Source organism: Pempheris klunzingeri, chromosome 12, assembly GCF_042242105.1.
Source record: "Pempheris klunzingeri isolate RE-2024b chromosome 12, fPemKlu1.hap1, whole genome shotgun sequence".
Taxonomy (NCBI): domain Eukaryota; kingdom Metazoa; phylum Chordata; class Actinopteri; order Acropomatiformes; family Pempheridae; genus Pempheris; species Pempheris klunzingeri.
In genome coordinates, this window is record NC_092023.1 from 693,421 (window position 1) to 720,035 (window position 26,615).

The following is a 26,615-nucleotide window of genomic DNA, read 5'->3' on the forward strand; positions in this document are numbered from 1 at the left end:
TCCAGGTGACACTGGAGGGCTCGGAGGGGGCGGTTGGCATAGAGGACATGCTGGAGGCAGACAGTGGCAAAGGGAAGTCCTGTAAGTGCACTAAGTAGAAGCTAACAGCCCTCCTTCCTGTTAAAACAGCTAAAGCTTATTACTTCTGGCATCACACAGGTGGTGGGAAGGTGAGGGAGGTGTGTGTGTGTGTGTGTGTGTGTGTGTGTGTGTGTGTGTGTGTGTGTGTGTGCAGGGGGTTTGTGGTGGAGTATTGCTGAAGAAGCCCAGGAGGACGACGACTGCAGCTCACTCCACAACACTCATCAGTCGACACACACCTCCCTCGATGGCCAAACACTGTCCAGGAACAGTCCCAGGCGGTAATCTGGATATGTGTGTCTGCAGGCAACAAAAGAATATTCACACGGTGAGGAAATCATCCAGGGAACAACACCTACATGCTGAGAGGGGGCTGCATGGGGGGGTTCACAACATAAATGGAGCAAACATTGAGAAGGTTTAGCGTCTGGATCAGACTCTGTGTTTTCCTGCCGCAGGTCAGTGTGACCCTCGCTGGGGGGGGCACTGCAGCGAGTGAGCAGCCCGAACAGTCCAACGCTACCACCATGGGACACCAACACAGAGCCTGGACAACAATCACATCTGGTTCATGATTAGCGCACAGCTACGGGCTAAATGTAGCACCGAGGCCTGAGGGCTCCTTCCCTGCACTCATGATGCCCCATCACTCTGGCACCCCCCCCCCAGCTGCACGTCTGTGGTTCTGCGTGCGTCCAAACTGAATGAATTCCCCACAAAGGCGTAAAGACGGTCATCCTTTCTCCTCTGATTTGACAGCACTGGGGCCGACTGAAGGACATCACTCAGCTCCAAGGATGACGGGGGCACCAAAGCTTTAGTGGGCTACATGTTAATACAATTTAAATCCAAATACTATCACAGACGAGGGTGATGAATGGAGGACTGCCGCTGCATCATGGACACGCTCCCCTGAGGCCCGGAGATGCCAAGTGAGTATTTATAGAGAGACAGAGTGGATTAAGGGAACAGACCGCTGCTGTTCTGTGTTTGAGCTGAGACAAAGGGGAGGAAGAGGAGGGGGTGGGGGCAAACACAGCTGTAAAGACGAGAGTGATACTTCAACCGGGGATCAAAGGTGACCGACTCTCCCTGCCGTCACCCTCCTTCCCCTCTCTCTCTCCACAGAGGGGAGGGCGGTCTGCAGCCTCGGGGGGAGAGTCCGTCCACTTATTGACCGGGCCGCTGAATTGGCCTGACATCACTCCTTCAGTGGCGGGCGCCTTCATCTCTACTGGACTTCTTTTTGTGAAGGCTTGGACCGTGGCCCCCGGCACCCCGAGGGCAACTGTCACCACAATAGGACAACAGCCAGACGAGGCCGTGCACACATGGCAACGCTCTCAGGGGCTATTATGCCTGCAGGACCCCTTTCTGGGTTCATCCTCTCCCCTTCATCTTCTAAAGACGAGGTTACAGAAAGGCCTCGTTTAAACCGTTTCATAGCTGAGTCATAATCAACTACTGGTGACAAGCTGAATGTTTTCCTTTTGATGTTTGCATGTCAGAGGGAGAGAGCTTTGCAATGTTCTTTTAAATCTGTACCACACTGAAAACACAGCTGAAAATACACTACTGGGCACAATTAGCGGCTAGCTGTATGACTTCATATAATTCACAAGAACACTGTGTCTGACAATGACAACAACGTGCCCCAACCCTCACCCCTAAGAACGACCTTCAAGCCCTTCACTTCAGGCTTCAGTCTGACCCAGTGGACAGTGAGCGGACAGGAGCGATCACTCCACCGCGGTGCGAGGAGCCTCACAAACTATGGCTCTGATTCCTGCGTGCAGGTTTCGGGGACACGGCGGTGAGGATGAGTGGCGCTTCAGGCCCAACACCTGGGTGACATCAGGCCTGGGCAGCGTCACACACACAGCGCTGCAGCTTCATGTGAAAACACTGAATGACTCATTCACACTCACAGCTTTTGTGTTTTACATCTTGATTTTCAGTCTGCAGCAGATTTTTGATTCATGAAGAAAAGCTCTTCAATATTTTGCTGATTCGGCTCAATTCTACTAGCAAAAACACCAAAGTGGCTTATCAGTAGAGTAATCAGCAGCACTCACTCACTAAACACCATCCAATCACTAATTTAAAGTGGTTTTAAGATCGTCTGATGTCTCAACATCTCCTTCACAATAACTTCAGCTCCACTTCACTTCTTAAACTAATCCTTGTTTAGAGAAGCAGCAAAGACTAATTAGAAAGTTGGTGAGGTTGAAAGAGGAGCAACAGAATGTAGAATCGTATATCTGGGCTAGATAGTAAGACATAAAAATGAAGACACGCAAACCTAAAGAAAGACGGTAACCAGCATGACACGCAGTGACTGCAGTGACCACATGACAGGACCGAGTCAAAACATAACGTGAAGAAACACAGTTCTATTGTATCTGTGGGAGCAAAACAACATTCTTTGGTGATATGAATGTGTTTAGGAGCTGGAGGAGCCACACATTAACACCACAGTGTTGGCCAAAGGATAAATTTAGCTCTGTGACTGTGCCGCCGTGTCTGTGTTGTGGTTTTCACATTTCTTTCTTTAAAATAAAAAAAACAATCATATGCTATTTATTCTCCATGCAAGATGGATAATAAAAACAAAATGCACCATAATAAAAGGCATTTGTCGTGTTCGACACAAAGCAGACAGTAACTACATGCTATTGGATTGTTTCTGGCCTCACACAATTTGAGCAGCTAAAGCTTTAAAGTGGTAATGATGTCCAGGAGGACGGAGCTGAGCTGGCCGTGCTGCTGCTGCTGCTGCTGCTGCTGTGAATCCTACACGTCTTTCATCTGTCCAATCATGAGAAACAATAAAACAATAGTCCAACTGTTTCTGAAGCGCCGCCACCAACCTGTCCGTGCAGCTTCGTGTTGCTCTGATGTCCTCTCCAGTGCAAACACAGGTGAGCGTCTGAATAAAACCAGATGCTCTCCCTCTGCAGAACTGCTGCTTTATAGCTATTTTACAGTCTAATGTCAAAAGACTTAACTTTCCCCTGAAACAACATCTGACTGAAAAGTAAGAAGAAAAACTCAGAGGAGCTGCCAGCAGCGTCTGAAAAACTGACCTGACATCTAAAACAGTTGGACTAAGCTACAGCACGCTTCACTGTTCTCCTGAGTTTATGACTGTATGTCATTTGTCAGACAAAATATACACATATAAATCTGAGTGTTAAAACAGAGTCAGAGAGAAGTCGACTTCTTACAGTATAAATCCAGCCTGACCTCTGCCCTAAATACTCCTGCTACTGTGCATCAGCCCTTTCATGTCCTTATCACAGAGGAGCAGAGCAAGATGGACTCTGGCTGGATAGAAACACCCTGTGGGATGCTAATAGGAATGGGAGGAATGTCTGTAGAACAGCAGCTGAGGCCGCCGATGGTTCTGGTTCTATATGAAATCTTCAGGGCGCTGAAGAACTCAGGATCAGTTACTCAGGCGATGGGAGCACCAGTCCTTATCACGTTTTCTTCAGCAAGTATTTACCAAAAAACAGTCAAGAAAGTCTTCACTGGATGAGCGTGTTATGCATCAACACCAGGGACATGCAGGTGCCCCCTCCTGCCCCCCTCTGACAGACAGCAGACTGGGGATGGCTGCGCTAAGGCTCTCTCTGGCTTTCTGAAGGTTACCGTACTGGAGGGAAAACAGATGCTCTCACATGGCGTCCTCTCAGTGGATGATATGTTGGCAGGGACTGTGGGGAAACTCTGGCCCAGCTGGGGAGCGGCGGGTAAAGCCTAGTTTTGCGCCCAGTGTGGAGCTGTGAAGGACAGAGGAGCCAGTTTCTCTGGTATGCAGATGGCGCGAGCCACGGAGGCATGTGGAAGCAGCTCGGCCCTGATAGCAGCGTGAGGTTTGGTGGAGCAGCTGTGTTCCTGGCTGCACTCTCCAATATCACTGTGTCACCAGTGCCCTGTCGGGAGGAAGTGGATACCATTTCCCAGGAGATCCACAAACCACTACTGACAGATGACACTCCTGGATCTGCACCCACTGAACACACTGATTTCATACAGAACGTTCTGCATACATAAATGACTTAAGTGAGGCTCACCACAATAGATTTTAAACTGCTTACTTTAATGCATCTGTGGCGTGCAGGCCGAGGATCTCTCTGCAGTTTAAATTAAACAGGATCAGCCTGCAGGTGCTGAACATTGCTGCTCTGCTCCTCCCTTGTGGTTTGCATGATTTCCGTGGCCGTGTGGCAAAGGAACATATGGAACTCTTTTCTGACTCCGTGTCAATCCTCTCTGCCTAATTAGTTCACTGGGAACCACATTCTCCTCCATTATCTGCTGATAAAACAGCATCTTCTGCTTCACCAATCACAGGACGTTAAGCTGAATCCCTCCCATCTGCAGCTCAGATGGATTTAGTACAGTACAGTATGAACAATGTGGAGATACTGACAAAGCAGGCTTGTGCCTACTATATGCCATAAGAAATACCAACTACACATAACTACCATAACAGTGAAAGTGGCCCTGAACGGCACACGGCTCAGTGTGCTCTGTTCACCTCTTTACGTTGGCACAGGCGTGAAAGGGGAGCTCGCATGCTCACATTCCACCACAAAGCCCAATACACAGAGCACATCTGACAAGTATGCAGATTGATACCGATATCCCCAGTGGTGCCGGACTTTCAGTAAACTTTACGGTACTTTAGGACCAGGTAGGGCCAGAGAGGGGGAGTGACGAGCAAGATAGAGCAAGAGACAGAGAGGACGGGTGAGGGGGCGGGGAGACGGGACGGAGGGCAAACACTTTGAAATCTGAACCAGGTTTGAACAACAGTGCCCTCTCTTTATAGAGAGTGACAGAGATACACCAGCCAAACAAATCAGTCTGAGCTGAGACTCCATTTAGGGCCAAGAGAGCGGAGCACTGACACCGAGCCGCGTTGCTTTAGAGCCACATGGACAAACAACTCGTGCACTGGAGTTTTGCTGCTGATTTTGGTGAGTTAACGTCCTGGAGGAGGAGCTCAGGACCAAAGTCAAACATTCACAGTGTTATCTTCTATTTAGAAGAGTTCTGCAAAGGTCTTTAGTCCCATAATCCAAACGCATCGCTGCCAACAGACGACATACCGACCAAGAGAGGCAGCACAGGTGCTGCAGGGCAGAGATTCTTGCCTGTGACCACAGGGACCTGGGCTTTGGCTTAGCTCTGCCACGGACACAAAAACCTTCAGGGTTTGAAGGGGGAAGCCGGTGAGGGATCACATACTGGTCGCTCCTCCAGCAGCTCCTCCTGGTGACAGCATGAACCAGCTCCAGTGTGACTATCACGGGAGGGATTTGTCTCTACAGAAGATGCTAGGGGTGCAGTTAGCAGGGACAGAGCCTGCTGCTTCTCAGGACATTAAAACTCTACATGTGGAGGAAGAAGAAGAAGGAGGAGGAGGAGAAGGACTGACTGCTCTCTCATCTTCTTATATAATAAAAGAATAAAGAATCAGAAAGTTGTTTAACCCCAATTAACCCCCGGTGAAACCCGTCAGCAGCAACTATTTGTCAAATCAACATAAACTATGTGCTGTGAAACAAGTTTAGAACCAATTCAACAGTTACCAATATTACCACACTGAATCACAAAAAAGAACAGACGCTGGCACTGACCAGTATTATACAGTTTACTTCATGCACCCACGGCCGTGTTGTCTCAGTGTTGTTACTGAGGTGAGGATGGTTACATCCCTCTGTAGCCTAAGTGCATCTGTATGTCAAGCTAACTGTGAAGCTCACCTTTGCTTTGCTATCTTGGGCAGACATGTAGCCAACACACATACTCTCTGTGGTGTGACTCCATAGGAACTCCACTGTGGAAACACACAGAGAAGATGAATTAATAGAAATCTACATTCACAGAAATGTAATAGCATAAATAAGAAGAGCACGGGTGCAGAGCAAGCGTGTGGGGAGACGACAGACTGCCACTAAAGTAAAACATGAGCAGAAATCAACAGTTCCCATCTGCCAGAGGAAAAAGGTTTGGCAGGTGACTCAGCGTGCTAAACTGTGGTAAACCCTGAGCATGCCCATTATCATGGAAATATATGATTTGGAGCTGCGACGTGACTGCAAAGGAAGGTAGAACTTGTGAGGCAGAGTAAAAACTCAATTACAGCACTCGAAGGATGTGGTTGACCTACTGTTTGTTCTTGTAAATCAACACAGATCCTTCAGCAGTCCACACTCTGCACTAGGGCTACGCTCCATAAACAGCATCAAACAGGGCCTGGACGTCACCGAGTAAGTGATACTCTGGACAATTTTATTACTCAAGTGGATTTAATGTAGAATATAAATAGCACTTCACTAGTCATCATGTCTCTCCTCCTACAGGGGAGAAATATCTGCTCTAGTGAACTTTAACACTAAGGTTTGGCACACAGCATGTTCAAATAAACACTGGAGGAAGAGGGCGACATTAAAACCCAGCGGAAAGTGACGAGGCCTAAACTTTGGACAGACTCCAGACTGAGTCCGTCTCCATGAAGGTATCTTTGAGAGAGGAAGGATCATCCTCAGAAGCTCCAGGTAGAAAGATCACTCTAGCAGCGTTCAGAGCGCCTCCACTGCTGTGAACATTAGCTGTTGCTTCCACAGTGGGAGGTCTCTGTGTGAATCTGAGACGGAGGGTGTGAAACCAGAGCTGATTGTGCCGAAGTTAAAACACAGACCACCCGACAGGGAAGCCACAGTGCCCCCCCCCTCCTCCCCATTTATCTGATGATTGATCTTCTCCTCTGTAAGCTGTGCTGTGGAGGTCTGAGAGCCATCAGAGATGAGTGTCTTACCCAGTATACCCTGAATATTTTGAGATGGCGGGGGTTCCACACATCTGCAGCAGCGCAGGACGATTACCCCACCCAAAACACGATCTTCGCTGGCCAGGAAGGGTGAGCCTGGTCACACAGAAAACACCACAGGAGACCTCAAACATGGTGAAAATCACACAGTTCTGCTCTTGTATGCTTTCAGGAGAACACATGAGAAGACTTTACAAAACAGACATTTTAATCCAATTACAGTGATCAGAGGGAAAATCCTTCCACTCAAGTTCAACAACTGAAGTCTATTATTCTGTCTTGATGTGTTTATTTTATTTAGACTTCTTGATAAAAAATATTTCACTCCATTTATATGAGCAGGCTTTAGCACAATAAGATAATGACAGGCGGTAACATAATACACCCAGCTTCACACTTACTTCCACAGAACTAACAACAATCTGTTGTGTGGAGTGAGGACCTTTCTCGCTCCCTGACTAAACTCCTAAAGGACTAAAGGAGCCGGACTTGAATGAGGTGCTGTGTTCACTAAAAAACTTGGATTGGCAGATTAGAGTGGGGCAATAAAGGAAAAGAATAAAGCTTGGTTTGGAAAAGAACAAACCATAAACAGCTACAGAGCGTCCTCAAAAGTCTCAGCAGAGCAACAAGTGGAAGGAAAACAGGACCAATGGTGCATTTGATGAAAACATTGTTGTGTCTGGATGCCATTGTCTCTTTGTTGTAATGTTTCCTTCACTCCATAAAACACTTTTTCAGTCTAGCTTGTATGACAGTCACATAAACGTCTGCTATTTGTTTTACATGTTGAAAAGGCTCTTAAATATCTTTTGTTAAACATTCCATAATAAGGCTGAAAGCATTGCATGTTATGAACATGAGAGCACAACAATTATGCTTTAATGTTCACCATTATTCTACCCACAACAATAGAGGAAGAATAAATGATATGTGTATGTGTTGCTTGGTAGGTGTATCTCTAGTGACAGTTACTGTTATATTTAGAGAATGTGCCTCCACACCAGAGACACACAGACACCACTGCTCTCACTAAAGCAGGCTTTATGGAACACAAGAATTAACTTCAAACTGACTTCATCCATCCCTTCCACACGTCTTGCTGTTACAGATGTCCATGACAAAGCCAAACTGGGACGGACTTCTAAAGGAGGCCAAAACAAGGCAGAAACCACCACATGTTCCCACATGTTCCTCCCTGTGCTCGGCCCTCTCGGAGCCATCCCAGTGGTCATTCACAGGCGCAGCAAACACAGTTAACAAGACTTTCTAAAACTGACCACTTCTGAGAATATAGCAGAAGAATTACATCTTCACATGAAGTTTCAACAAAACAATTCTGTCTTCCAGAACTGTCTGTGGCTGTCAGCTGTAATGTGTGGAGCGACTGAAGGCTGTTTAAACAGCGAGAACGATCCATAAATCAAAAGCTGTCTCTATTATTTCCAATGTTTCCAGTTGTTAGCTCATTCTTTATGTTATGCAACATCTGTTTGTTAGTTTAATTCCCTCCGTGCATAATTGTGTTCCTTGCAAACACGTTCTTGGCCGGCTAATGCGAGTGTATGGACAGGAGTGGGAACCAGGCTGCGTGTGGGTGACTCACTGATGAACTTGGTTTGCATAGCCTCCAGCAGTGCTTGGTGGGCATCTTCAGACTGCATGGCAGCAGAGCATTCCCGTGCCAGCATGGTGCGAATCAGATGCTCTCCACAGCCTGGCAACACACACACACAAGACACTTTATATTAACTTGTACAAACTCATTTCTTTGTTACAGCATGCCTTCAATCAAGCTGGAGCACCTGAAGTACAAACCATTCATTCTTTAAAACGTTGTATGGTGCTAATCACGTCTTAATATTTCACATCTTGTTTATATGAATTCATGAATCAGTAATACTATGCTTTGATACGCAAAACCTATTACAAAGATCACATTTTTCCAATAGATCTGCTTATTACGTTACGTAATGGAGCACAATGCAATGGAACGATTGCTTTTTCAGCTCGGACAAAAGATCCGGTGCTACTGCAGTCACTTCAGCGTGCTCTCAGTAGTTTTATTATGTCCTTATGTATTTATGATGACAGCAGCTATGGGATCCAAGCACAGCTGCCTTGCTCATGGGCACACGCTTCAGTTTTCCCTGCCCAGATTCCCAGCTGGCCTGGGAATTTTAAACAGCGCCCACCACGTATTAATTCCACTATCTGGATCACTGTGTAACTGTAGTATGTGCATGTATACTTATAATATATATCACCATTACACATTTAGCACACCAGATTTAAATGAACAGGTGATACATCAGCATGTTCACATACTCTTTAGAGACGTGGTACTTGGCTTTCATAGCCAAACACAAAAAATATCATTCAAATATGGAAGGTAAACAGGAAGAGACTATTTTCTAGACCAGCAGTGGGTGTTAAGAAATGAAACAGTGGCAACAACGTGCCAAATCTAAAACTGATCGTTTCATCTGTGACACAGAAACAAAACAGCAGCATCGAAGCAGAGAGTTAAAAAGTGTTCAAACATTTTATTCATGATCAAACCAAACCCTCCGATTCAATTCAAATCCTGTCCGAGCGCTGCCTGCAGGCTGGGCTCTAATTAGCACCTGGTCTGTCTGATGCTCTTCACTGATGCAGTGTGTGGTACACACAAAAGTCAAAGGAGAGAAACAAAGCATTTTGTTTAGCCTTCAAGCAAACCATAAAAAGCCTGGGCAGCCTGTACCAATGTCTCACCTTATCCTCTGCCACTTCCCAGCCAAAACATAGCAGGTGTGCTTTTTTATATCTGAGATAACATGCTACTTACTGCCTAATGAACCAAACACACATATTGTAAAATACAGGTATTGAATGCAAGCTGCATGCTTACAATAAGATCTTCTGCATGTAAAGTCTGCCTCTATTCAGGACAAAGACAAGAAATCTCAAAGAAACACATCTGGCAGAGGCTCCGGTGAAAACCCATTAAGACTTAAGAATATAGCCTTGTTGTTTCTGTAAACACAAATGAAGGCCCCATAAAATATCAGGTAACTACAACAGAACTGAATGTAGGTCGGTAACTGTGGAGACCAGATGCCTGGAGCAATCTGACGTTCTTCTCTAACGAGAGCAGAACGCCGGCTTGGCCAGGTACTGCACCTTTTGTAATGTGTTTACCATAAACCGCTGAGTCCCCGGAGAACTGCACGCTGTGGCAGCACAAACAGTTGAACTGGAAATGCAGCTACTTAATAGCAGAGAAATGTAAAAAGGAAACAAACAAAGACACAGTATGTGACAGCCAACAGCAGCAGGAGTAAACAGCAGAGTTTGAGAGCTCCTCTCTCACTGGCCACAGCAAAGAAAAGGCCAGGCGGAGCAGTCAGCGCATATAAAACAAAGACCTACATGAGCCGCATACTACAAAACAGACAAGAATGATGGGGGCGGGACGGAGGGGGTGAGGGGAGGGGAGGAGAGGGTGACATATAGCGAGGATCATACTCCTCGTGTCCGAATGCAAAGGACTGTTTTTCTGTTTCTTCTGAGGGGAATGCCTTTCATGTTAGGAAATTAAAAACAGGTGTTGTACTGGAACACACATTATGTGCTCCATACCCATAAGGAAAGCTGTTTTTAAGCAGCATCAAAGGAAAGCCACAATATAGGAAAACAGGATGAGGTGAAAATACATACAGAGCAAGAATCTACACTTCATCAACTGGAATAATTAGTCATGATATACAGTCTGTTCAGGGTGATAAATACAGGGTGGATCGGTCTCTAAACAGCTTTATGCTGCAGAGGACAAGTTCAAAGTGGTAAGAAGTGTTTGTATAGAACGATAGGGCCAGAATTAGTGTTTACTACCCTGAATGTCTCACTGATTGCTGGTGATCATATTCAAACGTCCAAAATGCCGCCTGTCTCAGTGGCCCAAGAACATATGAGTCAAGCTCCAGCCTGTCCCATCAAATCAGCTCGTCCGCACTGACGTGCATTAGGCTACAGATCCACATCAAAAGGTTTTAATGTTCCCCAGGAGCTATGTCACAGACGTCTACACATCTTAAAGGAGCGGGCTAATATACCCTCCCTACCTCCCACTCAAGACCGTACAGCTCACAAGCAGCAATGCTGCTTTCAGCTAGAAGAGGGATCCACTCTAACTTTTGGAGACACAAAGGCATGGTTGGATACGATGCATAAAACATGCAACTTGTTTTTGAAATGGCAGGATGTCTTTGTCCAGCTGACTCTGTGCATTAGTTTGAGCCCTGCAGAGCCACTTTAGGAGACGCCCCCCCCGCTCCTGTGACAGCAGACTTGTAAAGGCTGAAGCACTTTTAATCACAAAGTTCATGAGGCTCTTGTTGCCAAAAAGAAAACCTCAGCAGTCACTGATAACGTAGAGCTGGTCATTACAGCGTGACGCAGGACCTGAATCATCCTAAAACGGTTCGTTCTGCTTATCACACAGCTTCATACTAGGAAATCAATCATTTGACACAAAGTACAGACTTAAAAACTATTTTATACATTAGAGGTCATTTTCATGCTTCTGCTATCAGAACTGCACCCACAGTACCAATCTGACTACAAGTCCACATGACGACGATCTGTTATTCAGAAATAACAGACTGGAGAACGTCGTAACTGACCGATCAGCTCTAATGACCTGCTTTACTGTTTGTTAGTTTTTTAATTTGTTAAATGCATTTTTATTTTCTCTAGAAGAGTAAAAAGTCAGGATCGAACAGTTTCAAACATCCTTGTTTCCCGGTAAGACTATTAAAATAAAATGGATGACTAAAGACTAAAATATACGAGGTTGTACTTTATTTCCAGCGATACATACGATACGATAACATCTGAGGCAGCCAGAGCTGTCTAAATAGCTCTACTTTCCTGATAAGTTATTGACAAGCATTAACAGACTTTCAAACCTTAAATCTTGATGGCCACTATTAACCGCAACGGGAACCCAGAAGACTGCCAGATGGAGAAGTTCAGCTTCTCCCTTCTGCTTTCAGAGGAACAACAGCCAGCTGCATTCCTCAATAAATAGAACTTAAAGAAATAAAACATTCAACAAAAACTGTTGCCAGCCAACTTTCCTAAAACTGTACATGTAGAATTCTTCATATAATGTAGAATTCCTAACTATAAACCTTATTTATTTATTGTACCAACATAAATTCATAGAGGTATTTGTACCAGTATTTGAACCACTGGTGCCAGCGAAGTTATGATCCGAGTCCAGATAACTTCACTTCTGATTGCACATTTACCACCTTAGAGCTGCTCTGCCAGCCGTCCTGCCTCCATCATGTCATATCACATCATATCATATCATATCATATCATATCATATCATCTACAGCAGGTGTCACATGTCATTGCAAATCCAAAGAGCTCTGCAAAGCACCTGGCACGCAGCTGACTAACAAAGAGCAGAGAACGATGACTCAATCAGTCGAGGAAGTGACTGATGAGAATCACTCCGCTGGAATTTGGTTGGTTGACGGTTGGAGGTCATCGGAAAGTATTATCAGGCTGTTTGAAGTTTGACACACTGATGATAAATAGGAGGCTCACATCTCATTTCTCTTTCTGATTCATATCATCTCCAAAACAAAAGGCAGGCCAGTGGTACACACACACACACACACACACACACAGTGTGAAGGAGGTGGTAGGGAGTGCTGTGGTATACCTGAGGTACTCACTGCTGTAGAGTAAGGGTTCATATTACAGGCATTTTCAGCCCAGCAGCCACATCCATAATGTGCAGCCTGAGAAAAGAAAGGAAAAGAGGCTATTTTGGATGCAAAGTAGTTCTGCTGTTGTTTAACTTTAATATCTCTGTTTAGAAAATAAGTAATAAGAGAAAGGCATGCTCATGGCTGAATAAATGAATTTAAAACTCACACTGCAGGCAGGGGTGGTCACTGCATGCTAATTTACATTTCCACATCATTAACTACACTAGAACAGCGAGCCATACTCATAACTCTGCTGCTCTGAGCTTCAGGTTTTTTACCAGCGATAATGTTAATGAGGTCAAGGCAGTAAATCCCACCCATTCACTCATTCTGTTGTCAGTGCAAACTCACAAGTGTTGCTGCTTCAAAGTCAAAGACTTTCAGCACATAAATGTTCTACTAGGATTTATTTAGACTATCCGGACAAAAGTTAAGCTCTATTAATAACATCAGACAGCAGCAATGCAAGATTAACATGGCAAAGGTTGAAACAAAGGGAGGGGATCAGTAGGCTGGGAGGTTTCTTTGGTAAGAGCTGTTCACTAACAACCCCTGATCTGAAGCCAGGCCAAGTTCAGGCCACTAGAGGAATAAAAAGGAGACTGGACGCACAGAGCGTCATCGTAACACTCACGTGGGTGTCCTCTAAATACAGCGATGTAAAGGTAAAATCAGAGATGATACACAATGGTACCAAATATGGTACCATGTCTCTGAAAACAGGCCTGGCTCAGTCTTAACTCATGTACCATAAACATCTGTTATTTACAGGAGCTGAGGACAGAGAGGACAGGGGAGGAGGGTGTGACTACCTGGCCCACCCTGCCGGGGTGCTTCATGGCCAGACCCCCACTGGACACCGCTGCGGCTACATTCCCCTCCAGATCCACCACAACGGCTCCCACCGTGTCGAGGCACCCTGAACCGTTCTCCTACAGAGAGAGAGAGAGAGAGAGAGAGAGAGAGAGAGAGACAGAGAGAGAGAGAGAGAGGGAGAGGAGAAACAAACACACACAGACAGACAGATTCACATGAGAATCGTTCTCCAGTGACACTTTTAGCCAACAGAACAGGAGACATCCAAACATCCACATCCAGTCAGGCATGGTCTGGGACTGTCTTTGACTTTCCAGAACTAAGAGAGCTCTGCATGAGTTTATGAATCATTCTTCCTTGCCCTTCATCTTTCATTAAAAATGTGCTGTTGTGATTTTAATCAGCTCTTTTCTGTCCCTGATTGCAGTTTGCTTTGGTAGGGACTTGTTTGTGAGCCATCATGACTCAGACGTCATGATAAATGGAGCTCTACAGGGTAAATGTGCAAAATGGCATTATGATACATGATCAGAGTGATCCAGTCCCACCAGAAACCAAAGGTCTTCACTGAACCCTGGATTAAAGAGCCAGAGTGAAAAAAAAGGCAGCAGCATTTCTCAACGTCTTGTGCTCTCCTAAATCAGCCCCGTCTCCAGGCTTCAGAGGCCAAACAGAACCACAGCCAGCTATTTCAAACGCTACAAAGACCATCCTGTCGATCCTTATCAGCGTCCTTAAATGATAAAACCCATCGTACGTACCCAGTGGAAAACCTAAGGGCACCTTTGGAGTTGTGCTGATATGCTTTAGGGTTTCCTGAACAACACTGCAGCTATACACCATGAGACAGGTGCCTATATTGCACTAAAAGAAAGAATGGAAAGATTTTATTGCTTGGCAAAAAGACAGAGGGATACAAAGAACATTGTGTATGAAAATTAAAACCAGACTTGCTGCAATAATGCTTTTTGGTGAACCCGCAAGTCTCTAATAACCATTCTTCAAAAGGAGGTTATTTCCTGTTAATTGACTTTACATGTCAATGGCAGAGTAAAAATTAAAGACAAAGCTGATGCCAAATTCCTGTGAAATACCCTAAAGCCCTGAACATGGCATGCATGTGAACAGCAGTATTAGTTATGTCCACATCAGCGGTGGCTTAATTACACCAAATCAATTCAAATGAATCTTTAATAGGTCAAACAGTTTGTGTAAACACAAGAGAGACAGATGGGAGGAGAGGGCAGCTCAAACCTTAAACTCTCATTAGGCTAAAGAGCCATGTGACACGATAATCAATCATTTAATCATAGATCACTTCCCTAAGTCAACAAAGAATTCATCTTAGCTGTTACACTTTCTTTTTATGGATATATCATCAATACTGAGGATTAATGTGACTGAACCAAATAAACAATAGTGCAGGTCCAGTGAAGCACAGTGGGCTGTCCCACCCTGTGCTTCACTGCTTCCTGCTCAGCTCCTCATCAGGGCACCGGAGCTTCGCTCTGACTCCTGTCAACACTTTAATGGTTTCTTGGCCGCTCTGTGATGACCTGTGATTTCCTCTGATGACCCTGAGAGGATGTGACAACATCACTGGCACAAGATATTTTGATATTCGTGTAGAGTTGGTAAATTCCTTCCTCGCATAAAAGATCATCTACTTGATGTTTCCACTTGATGTTTCCTGCATTTTTTAAAATTCAGTTTGATGCACTACACCCCCACACTCCTCTGCTGGTTTAGAGTCTGTGTGCTGGTCTATAAGCACGATGAGACCGACTTTAGGAGCAAACCAGGTTCATCGGTCGTGGCAGCCATGACGGATCCACTGGTGAATTTTGAGTATGTGTGACTCTGGAGAAAACCCCCTGCTCTTACTGCTGCTCCTCTTAAGTTTGAACACTCGATAGCTTTGATTCTTCCCAGCACACTATTCATCTTATTCTACCTGCCGACACAGTACTCACATTTTCACTTGATTGTCGTCTCTTCTTTGTCTGATTATATCCTGTGTCCATTTTCTCTGCAAGCTCCATCTTTCGTTTGTTCCTCTTGTACGCAGATAAGCTGAACTCTGAGTGCGGAGAGGTGAATTCAGGACAACAGAAAATTGATCTCTTAAATGAAGCGTATTTCTGAATCAGTGCAACAAAACTCACTGGTGGCCATTTTCTCTGAGGGGCACGGCGGTATTCCATGGCTGACTGCCCAATCATGTGCTCCTCGCCCCACTAAAAAACTGACAAAGGAAAAACAATCGACATCCATAAAAGTGGACACAGTCACATGACTATGATACTAATCAATACCCATGATAATCACCAGGGTGGTATTCTGCCAGCTGATAGTTTCCCTTTCTGTGCTTCACTCAGCAGACGGTTTGCAGCTAAGACTGGGTTCCTAATACCTGAAGGACAAGGCAGAATTATCACAGCGTATCACAGCGTAAACAAGTCAAGACACTTTATGATCAGACTTTGCAACCACACGCAGTAATCATTCAAATCAAATCAATATGGGCCAAGTATTGGTATTTCAATAAAAGGAATAAAGGAGTCATTAACAGACCAGACCAAGTCTGTTGTTGGACTTTTCTCTGCAGTAATGCACATTTTTCCTCATTTTGCCATTGAAATCACACCTTTGAATGTTGGGCTGCTTTCTGCCTGTTTAAGCACATCTCACTGAATTCTGTGAGCTAATGAGAAACACAGGCTGGCAGGTATTCATTTTATATCTAGCCAACAAAGTTTCATTCATCATGTACAAATTCTGTGGCTAACTGTTGCATGATGCAGACGTGGTAATAAAAACAATATGTTGTCTTTTGGACTAAATGTTAAGTGCCAGCTTTCACCCCCAGGCTGCTGGTTGGAATAAATCTCAAGGTCTTGCAAAAAAAAAAAAAAAGGGCTTTTGTTGAAAGTCTTCAAGGAAAACTCTCCGAGTATGCTGACGTGTACACGTTAACAGCATTCCTGGTTGTTCTCCAGGTAAAAGTGGGTGGTCCCACATTGTAAAGACGAATGAAGCCAAATCCCTCACAATCTCTACAAACTCTGAGATGGTAGAAAGAAAATCAGCTCAGCGTCGACCCACAGTCAACTTGACTCATGTCCATGACTTCCAGGTGACGGAGCTTCGGTGCCACAACAACAGAACAGTATTTCATGAACACACGTGTAGTAACTCACCGCTGATGGCCCCCACGGCGCCGTAATGCAGTGACTTCCCATCCATGATACTGGCATCACATTCAATTTCCCCTGACAAATTAAGGTTGGAGCCCATGCCCGCATTTGTAAAAGGAGAGTCCTGAGAACAATTAAAAACATGCAGACTGTAGAATAAAACTGGTTTTGTGATGAGCCATACTGTCAATACTAATCTGCTGACGCTAAGTAATCCTTTATTGTTCTGTAGTTTAACCAGGAGGGTCGCTCTCTCTTTGGCCCAGTGTCCTACTGTAAAAGAACAGTCAGTACTGACTGTGACAACATGGAATACAGGGTGTGGTTTAAAACAAGACATTTACAAATATTTCATAACATCATGAATCAACAGTTCCAGCTGGTGAACCACTCACCGTAACACACCAACAATCAGAGCCTAAAACACTTCTGTGGTCTGTCTGACTTCAGGACAAACGAGGCTCTCCAGCTCCTCTGTTCACGCCGTCAGCAGCATTTTTTGGATGTTGTTTTTCTTTTTAAAGTCCAATCAGGGCCTAAAACTATTTCTCCTACATTATGTACACGGGGTATCTTTGATAAAGGTTGACTCTACATCAAAAAGAATAAATAAAACTGGATCATAATCATCAAACCTCGAGTTCAACCAGCGCTGCAGCCACTGCTTCCACCGCAAGTGCGCCAGCTTTGAGCCGGTCCACAGCCTGGAAGAGACACACAGACAGCTGGTTAAAAGTGCAATAGCTTTCCAGTCAAAGCACCAAGTTCACCCACTGCTGGTTTCAGCCTTCGTCCTGATGAGGAGTGGATAAAAATGAATGATTTTAAGTGTCTTCAAGGCACCAATTTTGTTTTATAGCCACTACATAATCACACTACAGTGCGTGTGCTGGAACACCTACATATCCTGCTCACCAACAAACAGAAAAAAACATTTTATACAGAGGTAATTTGGATTAAACCTCATCCAAAGCTCCTAATGAGAGATAAAACTGGGCCACAAACAGGCATAAAACGTGCAATAAGAATCCTGGACTGAAACATGAAGTTTGCCTTGTCTGTGTATGTGTGAATAAAGACATGTACAGTCATGAGCTGTATTCTCTTGCTTTATGTTTTCTAAATGAATGAAGACTCTGTTCTCATGTCTTCTTGAATTCCTTCTTTAATAAAACATACTTGATGAAAACACCACTCCTGATGTAAAGTGAGGGTGACAGCAGCACCACAGAGGAACTTGTACGGACTGAAAAACAAATATTAGGACATTCTGCTGGAACCTGCTTTAGGGCGCCAAAAACAGAGAGTTATGTTCCAACGGCAAAATGCTCTAAACACGGCCAAATGACAACTGGAACGACTTCTAAACGAGAACACTGCAGTGTTCGAGAGGTGCTGCCAAAACACAGATTGGAATCTCACTGAGAATATATGAAATGACGGCTGTTCACACATGCCCCCCCCCTCCAACCGCAGCAAACTTCAGTAAGAAGAAATCCCAATATCTCACTGATGAAGCTCAAACATTATGCAATAGTTGTTGTTCTGTTGTCCATGTTCTGTCTGAAGACAATAGAAATATTGATAAGATCAGAATTTTAAAGGGCTGGAGGATTAAACTGTAAACTACTGGACTACATAGGCTGATAGATCAATCATAGATAGATCAATTTAGATGTAACGGTGCAGCACCACTCTTCTATTCTTTAAGGAAAGCCCTGAAATGCTTCTTTAATTGATGACTGAATAAATGCTGTGAAGTGCCACGTTGCACTGATAACACATCTACAGCTGGGCTGAGGATAAGCCCAGTCCAGGGTCGTGCTGCTTGTTTGCACACATACATGTCCAGCTTCTACAGAAACACCCATGAAGTAAACTTACTCTCTGGCAGGCTCTTTTGCACACATGCTTGTACTCCTTGGCCTTCGACTCAGAATGGTATCCTGCTCCTGAGAGCAAACAATCAGAAAAGAAGTGTTTGAATGTTCTTGAAGTAATAACTGTAGGATGCACCAATATAAGTACTATAAATCAAGTTGACTTACTTTGAGGTGATTCTGGTGTACACACTTACCTGCGTGCACTAAAACAAATCCACCAACGAGTTTTGGCTTTTGATTTTTGCTTGCTTCCTGTTTCTTGGACCAGGAGTTGGCCAGGGGGGAGAAGGGTTGCTGCTCTTCTGCAGAATTCATTACACTTTCCATAACCCTGCATAACTAGACAAGCCTATCACGGCCTATCAGGCAGAGGGAAGGAACCCATCTTCACTTCCAGCTGTGAAAGAAACAGAAACACCAGCATCACTGTAGAGGGATCATCAGAGTCAGCAGCTTCATGGATTATGTGGGTGAAGTTAGAAATCTGCACAGTTTCCAATGTTCTCTTTGCAAAACATACATTAATCACTACTCAGCTGTCAGGGGAGAACAAACATTTACATTCAGTGTAGTTCAGAGATCACATAGCCAGCAAACAGGATGTTTACAGCCCTGGTTCACAAACCTCCACATCACAGCCTGTTCGCAGCAGAAGGACAGCAGCCATGAAGGTTCACTTTAGCTTTAAACTTTCCAAATGATCCAGTTAACGTGTCGGTACGCAGGTCAGTTTAAAGTCTGCGTTATCAAACTTTAAGTCTTACAGTATCAGTTAGTGTCACTGTCTGTCCACTGCACACAGGAGGACGGCACATTAGAGACTAACAAGTTACTTCAAGCCGAGCTAACAGTCTGCTGTTTTCGTTAGCTCGTTAGCTAGCAGCTCGCTAACACACCAACGAAACAACCTATTAAAAACGTACTGTTTCCGCTCCTCTGCTACCAGACACCGGACTGCCGGCTGCCCACCATCAGCCTCTCTCACACGGACCGAAGCTGGACTCACAAACCCGACGGAGACAAACTTTCACCGCTCTGAACCAACCGCAGCTAGTTAGCTACAGCATGCTAAAGTACTTCCTGGTTCACACACGCGTTGCTAAGGAAGTGCGTGCAGCGCAAACACTGGCGCACGTGGATGAAGTGGCACAAAATAAAACTGAATTAATTATGAAAATTAGTAATCATTATTATTATTATTATTATTATTATTACTACATATTTGTGTCACGTGCAAAGGATCACATGTAGAAAAAATATATTAAAAAATGAAATCACTGTGAAACACATTTTATAACATTTCCAGACAACCAGAAAGTCATAAATAATGTTTTTTTTTTATTTAGACAGGTTCATTAATGATATCCGTCTGAGAAAAGGTTTCAAGATGAAGAACCTCTGGTGTAAATCCAGCCAAACAGCTTCAGAAAACATACAATGGAAAAATAGATGATCAATAGTTTCAGCACCGTCACAAAATCCACAGTAGCTGATTTAATTTCCAAACCACTGTTGTAACTGTTCACTCCATGGATGCACTCCGTTTAAAAGTTGCACAAAATGAAACTATCTGGGGGAGCGAAATGCAGTTGTTATATACATCATTCATGCTTCTAAAAGATGAAGCAGAAATCAACATTTTTAAAGTTTTAAATCTAAGATAGTGTATATCTTAAATAGTTGAGTTAACACAAAAAGGTTTTAGATAATTAGATTGTTTACATTGCAGCTAATTAGTGAGGCAATTTATTTTATTAATAATTTCCATCTTGTCTCCACTGAATTCTCATGTGGTCATTATGTGATTCTCACACTCTTAGACATTAATTACCCAGGACATTGTTGATCTCAGATTAACGTGCTATGAGTTATAATAATATTAAAGGGCCAGTCAACTAAACTACAGATACATATTTCCTCTCCCACCCCTCTTGGTAGACATAGACATATTTCTGCCCCCTCCCCAGAACTACAGAGGTGAAAAGACACAGTTTGTATTTGTGGTGCTCAAAGCACAGAAAAAGTACTTTCAGCTGTTTTTTACACGTCGCTCTAGAAATGATGCCACTCTGGTTAACCCACAGACTGTGATGTGAACAGTTTTCACTGGAGCTAGTTCACATGTGAACAATATCTCAGAGGCTGACTGCTCCAACAGTCTGTACACTGACTGATTTGCTAGAAAAGCCTGTGTTCATTTTTTAAAAATGAAATAAGGAAGAATTGAGGTTATCATAATCTGATTTATTACCTCGGTTGCCTGCCATGATGCTAGAATAGTGTCAGTGTCTGATTTATGAAATCAAGGGAACTTGCATTGATTTAATTGTGTGTAAATCTCATTACACAGTTGTCAGCTAAGCTAACAGGCCAAATCATCTCTAATACAGCTGTGACTGTGATGGCAGCAGCACAGTCTTACTCAAACACATGACAGACCTTTGCTACAGCAGGTATTTAGTCTCTTTAGCTCAGCTCCCAGGGATCCCTCAGTCCACCGAGCCACCGTACAGACCAGGAGCACTCGACTGGAGCGCAGCCATCATTAATGTAATAATTACAGCTGTTAAAATGTCCGCACACTACTGGTTATTGACAGTGAGGAGGCTGGCGTCCCTGTAGGCTCCTGCACATATCTGCCTGTGTGACTTTTAGTCAGAGACTTATACTGTATGAGTAATAATGATAGAACTTTTTATGTTTAGAGACTGTCACATCCCTGCTTCAATTATGGCCATGCAGCTTTTTTGCATTAAATCCTTCTTCCTCTCTGTCTCTCCCAATGTTTTCTGTCCCCTAACGCTGATAAACAACAATCAAATTGAAGGCAAAAATACCAAAAAGTTGTTTTCCACCACGTTGCAACACTATTTGAGACGTTACAAACAGGACAAACCTCCCCAGAGAAGCACCAGCAGCTGTTTGTCACTGTGTTAAAATGTTCGACTTTACGACGAGCCACATTTTTCTTTTATCTCCACATCTCATTTGTACCAGTTCCTGTTATTGCTGCGTCCGACGTTATGACAATGTTGTTCTTTGTTGTGTTGTGCTGCACATTCTGGGATAAACTGGGTGTCAGGTTAGACAACTGAGAACTTTTAATCAGAGGCCATCTTTTGCTCAAGAGATATTTTTGGTGCAAGTTAAGGTCCCACAGCTGCAAATCAAGTCCACAACAAACACTTTTCCTTCTCCAGAACAATAGGGGGGTGTGTGGGGGGGTAGAGAAAAGAATGGGATGTGCTTCTCCCAAGATACGGCCACTCTGAAAATGTTGTACTGAGCCTGTCAGGCAGCTGATAATTAAACCCGGAGGAAAAACAATTCAGCGGTTGCCTCAGTGTGACGAATGAGTCAGTACTGCCTTAGTCCCAGACAAATACGCTGCCTTCGTGACAACAATTAGCTCTTAACATTTAGAAAAGTTTAAAGCAATGCCTTCGCCGTGTAGAGACATTCTCCTCTTTCAGCTGTCCTCGGTCTACACGTGAAACAGGTTTTATCACTGTGGCCTGTAAGAAGTTAAAAGAAGTGATGCATAGAGTCTGAATAAACTAAAGGTCTATCACCTGTAGTGTTCCCTCAGCTTATCATGCTTCCAGACTGTAATAAAAAAGCAGATTTATTATTTCAAGACATATTCGGCTCACAACCCCAGTCCATCTACAGTCAGCACTAATATCATTACTGATCTGAAACAGGCGCTTTTATGTTTCTTGTCCAAGTAGAAGTAGAATGGGAGGACCAACATAAGCACATTCTTTAATCATAATGTGCACAGTAATGTTGTTTTCTTTGGATAAAGTGAGCAGAGATGAAAGAGTGCTGCTCAACAATTAATGGAGGGAGATCTGGGGGGGGGGTGCAGAGTGCTGAGGGAGGCCAGCTCGCCTTAAAAGGGGCTGAAGTATCCACACTATCGAATATCTGCTGTTGACTGTGTGCAGAAATACCTGACATGTGTTCTGACCCCACACACACACTTCTCTGCGTCTTTGTTTTGAGACAAATTCACTACGAAATGATCCCATCAGAACCGTTTTAGCTGTTATTAGCATGCTGCACAAGACAGGACGTTCTTAATCCTTCTACTATGACTCTGAAAAGTGAGAACTGGAAAGTATTCTAGAAAAATAATTTCCCCCACAGTGGGCAGATTGCTGCAGATGGCATTTTTCCTGTGGAATTTCATCTCTCCTCAAATATTCTGCTCTGGCATCTGGCAGGCATGAAGGATGCTCATTTGGATGAGTAATACTGTGCTGGTGGTGTTTGCAGAGTCAGAGGGAACACATTAACACTGCAATACAACAGAATTAAGATTTCCACCTTTCTGTCTTTTGTTTTATTTAGAAAAGGAAACGTAGAGAAAGCAGAGATATCCTGGAATAAAATGAATACATAAAAACGTAGAAGCAGCAACAGTCTGGATCACTCTGTACATGTGCTTTGAACGTCTGAACATCTATCCACAGTACATCTATTCAGCTCGAGTTCAGCCAGCGATCAGGGAGGAATTCCTGCTGTTTCGAGCAGGCATGCACTGGTGTGACGAGACATGCTGGATAGGGGCTTTATTAAATAGAGTAAAATAAACAGAGGGAGCTGCTGCAACACATTTCGCCAAAGCTACAACCCACAGGAATCCTGCAGGAAAGGAATACTCACAGTGTGATGCTGTTTTAATCCAACCCCAAACCCACTGTAAGGATGTAGACTAAACAAAGTACCACTGAGTAAACCACTATACTCACATCAGTACATCACTATACATCTCATGGCAGATCACTCACTCAGCTGAATTACAGACTGGAATCTACAGCACAAAATGTTTGTCATCATGGTGCCAGAAATAATACATGTAAAAAGGGAGGACATTAGAAATATAAGACTTTAATCTCTAATTCTGAGATATGGGGCAGTAAAGGAGTTCTAGAAATAAAGGCTCACATGTTAAAGCAGCAACTGGGAAAACTGTCAACATGTGAAATGAAGTCTGATGGACAGGTGGCTCTAAAGCTGTTCAGCTCGTATCTACGGTGATAAAAAGCTAAATAATAACATGATGGTGACTTCATTGGCTCCTCTCTGGATAACGGAGTTAGACTGGCAGCAAAGATGAGTCTGAGTGAATCATCTTTACAGGTCCTACACAAAAACAAGTGTGCTATATGTATGAGGTGCTTTAACTGAATGAGTTATCAGAGTTTAAAGTAGGTCCTGAACACACGTGTATGTCTGGAGGTGTGTGAGCAGTCTGTGCACAAAGAAGCTCGGCTCTGGACAAAGCTCTTTGGCTCCTTTCGTTAGAAAATGGAGCCGCTGCACATCTGTGGAACACATGAGCATAATATAGGACAGCATACAAAGGATGATATGGGCAGCAAATGTTTGACTGAGGAGGCTGAAAAGAACCCACACAAACCACCAAACTACAGTGTTTTCATGTTCGGGATAGACTTTGCCTCAGAGACGGCACAGACTCTCTGAAAAACTGTTTCCACCTCTGATGATTGTACATTCAGACTATTTTACAAAATATGATGACTTCATGAAAAACATGTGAGAAACTGATATGTTCCCACCAGGAATCACCTGAACAGGTGCTGAACAGGCGTCAACAAGCAGGACACACTGGACTACACACTTCTGACAGGTGGAGTTATCTTATCTTTTATCGTCAGTGTAAAGATATGAAAAATAATCTGAACAGTTTATAATTTAAGCCTCAAGAATTAAACAAAGGTGGTTTAAGGACGCCTCTTCTGGAGATCCCAGAGAGCAGAAGTATTCAGCCTACATCTATAAGTGTGCACGCTGACTGTGGAACCACCAGTCACCCCGTCACAGAGAGCTCATCCCAGGGCTCATAGATACTGACACATAAACAATAATTACACTCAGTCCCTGGACTCTCTTCAGGTGGAGCTAATCCTGTGCAGGTAATTATGTTGCTTGCTGTAATTATGTTGCTACGATCCTAAGTGGGATATGAAAAACACAGGTATCAGGGCAACAGCACGTCAGACCATGCAATGCTCTCGTGACTTGTAGGTACGGCTAGCGGCTAAATCTCCCTGTGCTGTAACCATGACAATCACAAATGCCTACGCAGTCTTACACAAATAGATCTTCCTCTGCTGGAGTCTACTGATCGCCCTGCAGATTTAGAGCACAGACGCCAGGACAATCCAGACAAACAGGACATTCATTTCCATCGGTGGCACAGTGGGGCGACGTTAGTGTGAGTGAACTGTGGCTGTGTGGGGGGGGGGGCTTCAGTCTCATAACTAAAACTAGGGTGTAGATCAGTATCATAATAAAGCAAGTGGTGCTGGAGGATTTTAAAGCCTGATAGAAGTCTGTGATGCTTTACTGGAAGGTCAGAGGTCAGACTCTACAGCAGGTTTGACCCTCTGGTGACAGTCCAGTCTCCTTCCTTATACGCCCTCATCAGGTGGGACATTTCAGAGAGAGGGTGTTAGATCATTAGAGGAGCAAGACTGGGGTAAACCAGGAATCCTGCTCCTGTGTCAGTGACACTGTCAGTGTGTGTGAGGCTGGTCAGACATCACAGCTCACCCTCTGAGCAGCAGTGCTGCTTATGACGATGCAGGGCCGACATCTAGTGGTTTGCTCTGAGCAGTACAGAGACAGGAGCGCAATGGCCTCTTCATTCAAACCACATCTTTGTTTAATAGAGGGTAAAGGCAGACACCAGTATTAAAACCTGTGGCTAGAAGTTCTCCCATTGTGCTGTTAATCAGAACAGGCACTGATACAGTGTGCTAATATTCTGCAAATCCACATTATGTGGTTAGTGTGGAAACTAATTAAGATTTAACAAAGACAAACGATGAATTTCTGAGCCAGATATGAAAGCTGATTAGTTTGTCTTAATTTCCTAAAAAGGTCTGCAGCTGAATGAGATAAAGATCTTTAATTTGACTGCACCGTGACACATCTGGTGAACACTGTGAGCCACATTAGTGCTGGGAAACAGAAATCCTTTGCACTTATAATGACTTTTAGACTAAATGTGCCCACACGGAGCAGAAACACAACACATACGACACTGAGCTATGTGCAGTTCGGGTTAAGCAAACATGTTCAGTGAGAGGTAACGGCTGAACTGTTGACATGTAAATTTCACTAAAATAAACCTCAGTTTTAAAAACCTGGACGTGGATCAGAGTACAGCCTGGATGAAAGATATCTTCCGCTCTCAGATAATGTCAGCGGTTTCAGGAGCAGATGGGCCTGGACCAGAGCACAGCGAACATAACAGATGACAGACGGTGGTCTCTGGAAGCAGCCTCTCACATACGACAGCCTGACTTACTGATCTGATCTGAGATACTGTCCTCCGCCATGAACAAGGGCAGGTTACCACGCAACTGTGTGTCACACTTAGTCACAGTCATAACAGTCACTAAATAATAGTTATCATGGTTTCTACTGGCCAGAATTATCATTAGCACTGTGTTCATGTTCCCAAGATCCAGCCACTTGGATTTATAGTCTGGGCCACAGCATATAATCTGAGATATGTGAGGGTTTGGATGCTGTGATCGGTCAGAGGAGGTCGAACAAAAGGCCACAAGCTCTTTGATAAGTGCTTCTTTGATAGCAGATCTGAGTAAATAACGATCGCAGTGTTTTTGCATATTTTAAAAAATATATTACATATGATTTAATTATTGGAAAAGCAGGTTATTATTATTATTATAAAACAGTGTACATACACTCCACCACCATCACATATGATCTCACCTGCATCCTCCACCTCTCTCTGCAAAGGGAGGAAAATTAATTTGCCAAAAAAACAAACCTGTTCCATTCTGCATTAGAGGAGTTTCTGTCTGAGAGCTGGGGGCTGTTTTCTGGCTCAGTCTACTTGCAGTGCCCCCCCCCACCACCTCCTCCCTCTGCAGCTCCCAGTGGCCAAACACTCACACGCCAGGAGGATGAGGCGCTGGAGACAACCTACCCTGCTCCCGGGGGGCGGGGCCTAATCTGAT

At 44.1% G+C, this 26,615-nt stretch overlaps 1 protein-coding gene across 1 annotated transcript; it reads right to left on the reverse strand.

Annotated features, from left to right (window-relative positions):
• Positions 1 to 288: 288 nt before the first annotated feature.
• On the reverse strand, positions 289 to 19,639 carry tasp1 (taspase, threonine aspartase, 1). Its single transcript, XM_070840974.1, has 14 exons — positions 19,515 to 19,639; positions 18,786 to 18,988; positions 18,593 to 18,660; positions 17,344 to 17,412; positions 16,712 to 16,832; positions 15,840 to 15,924; positions 15,677 to 15,756; positions 15,485 to 15,591; positions 13,508 to 13,627; positions 12,647 to 12,725; positions 8,532 to 8,642; positions 6,914 to 7,021; positions 5,859 to 5,932; positions 289 to 381 (listed from the first exon to the last, which is right to left on the reverse strand). Exons 2-14 carry the CDS (start codon positions 18,916 to 18,918, stop codon positions 289 to 291), a joined length of 1,248 nt encoding a protein of 415 aa, XP_070697075.1. The 5' UTR covers positions 18,919 to 18,988; positions 19,515 to 19,639.
• Positions 19,640 to 26,615: the final 6,976 nt, after the last annotated feature.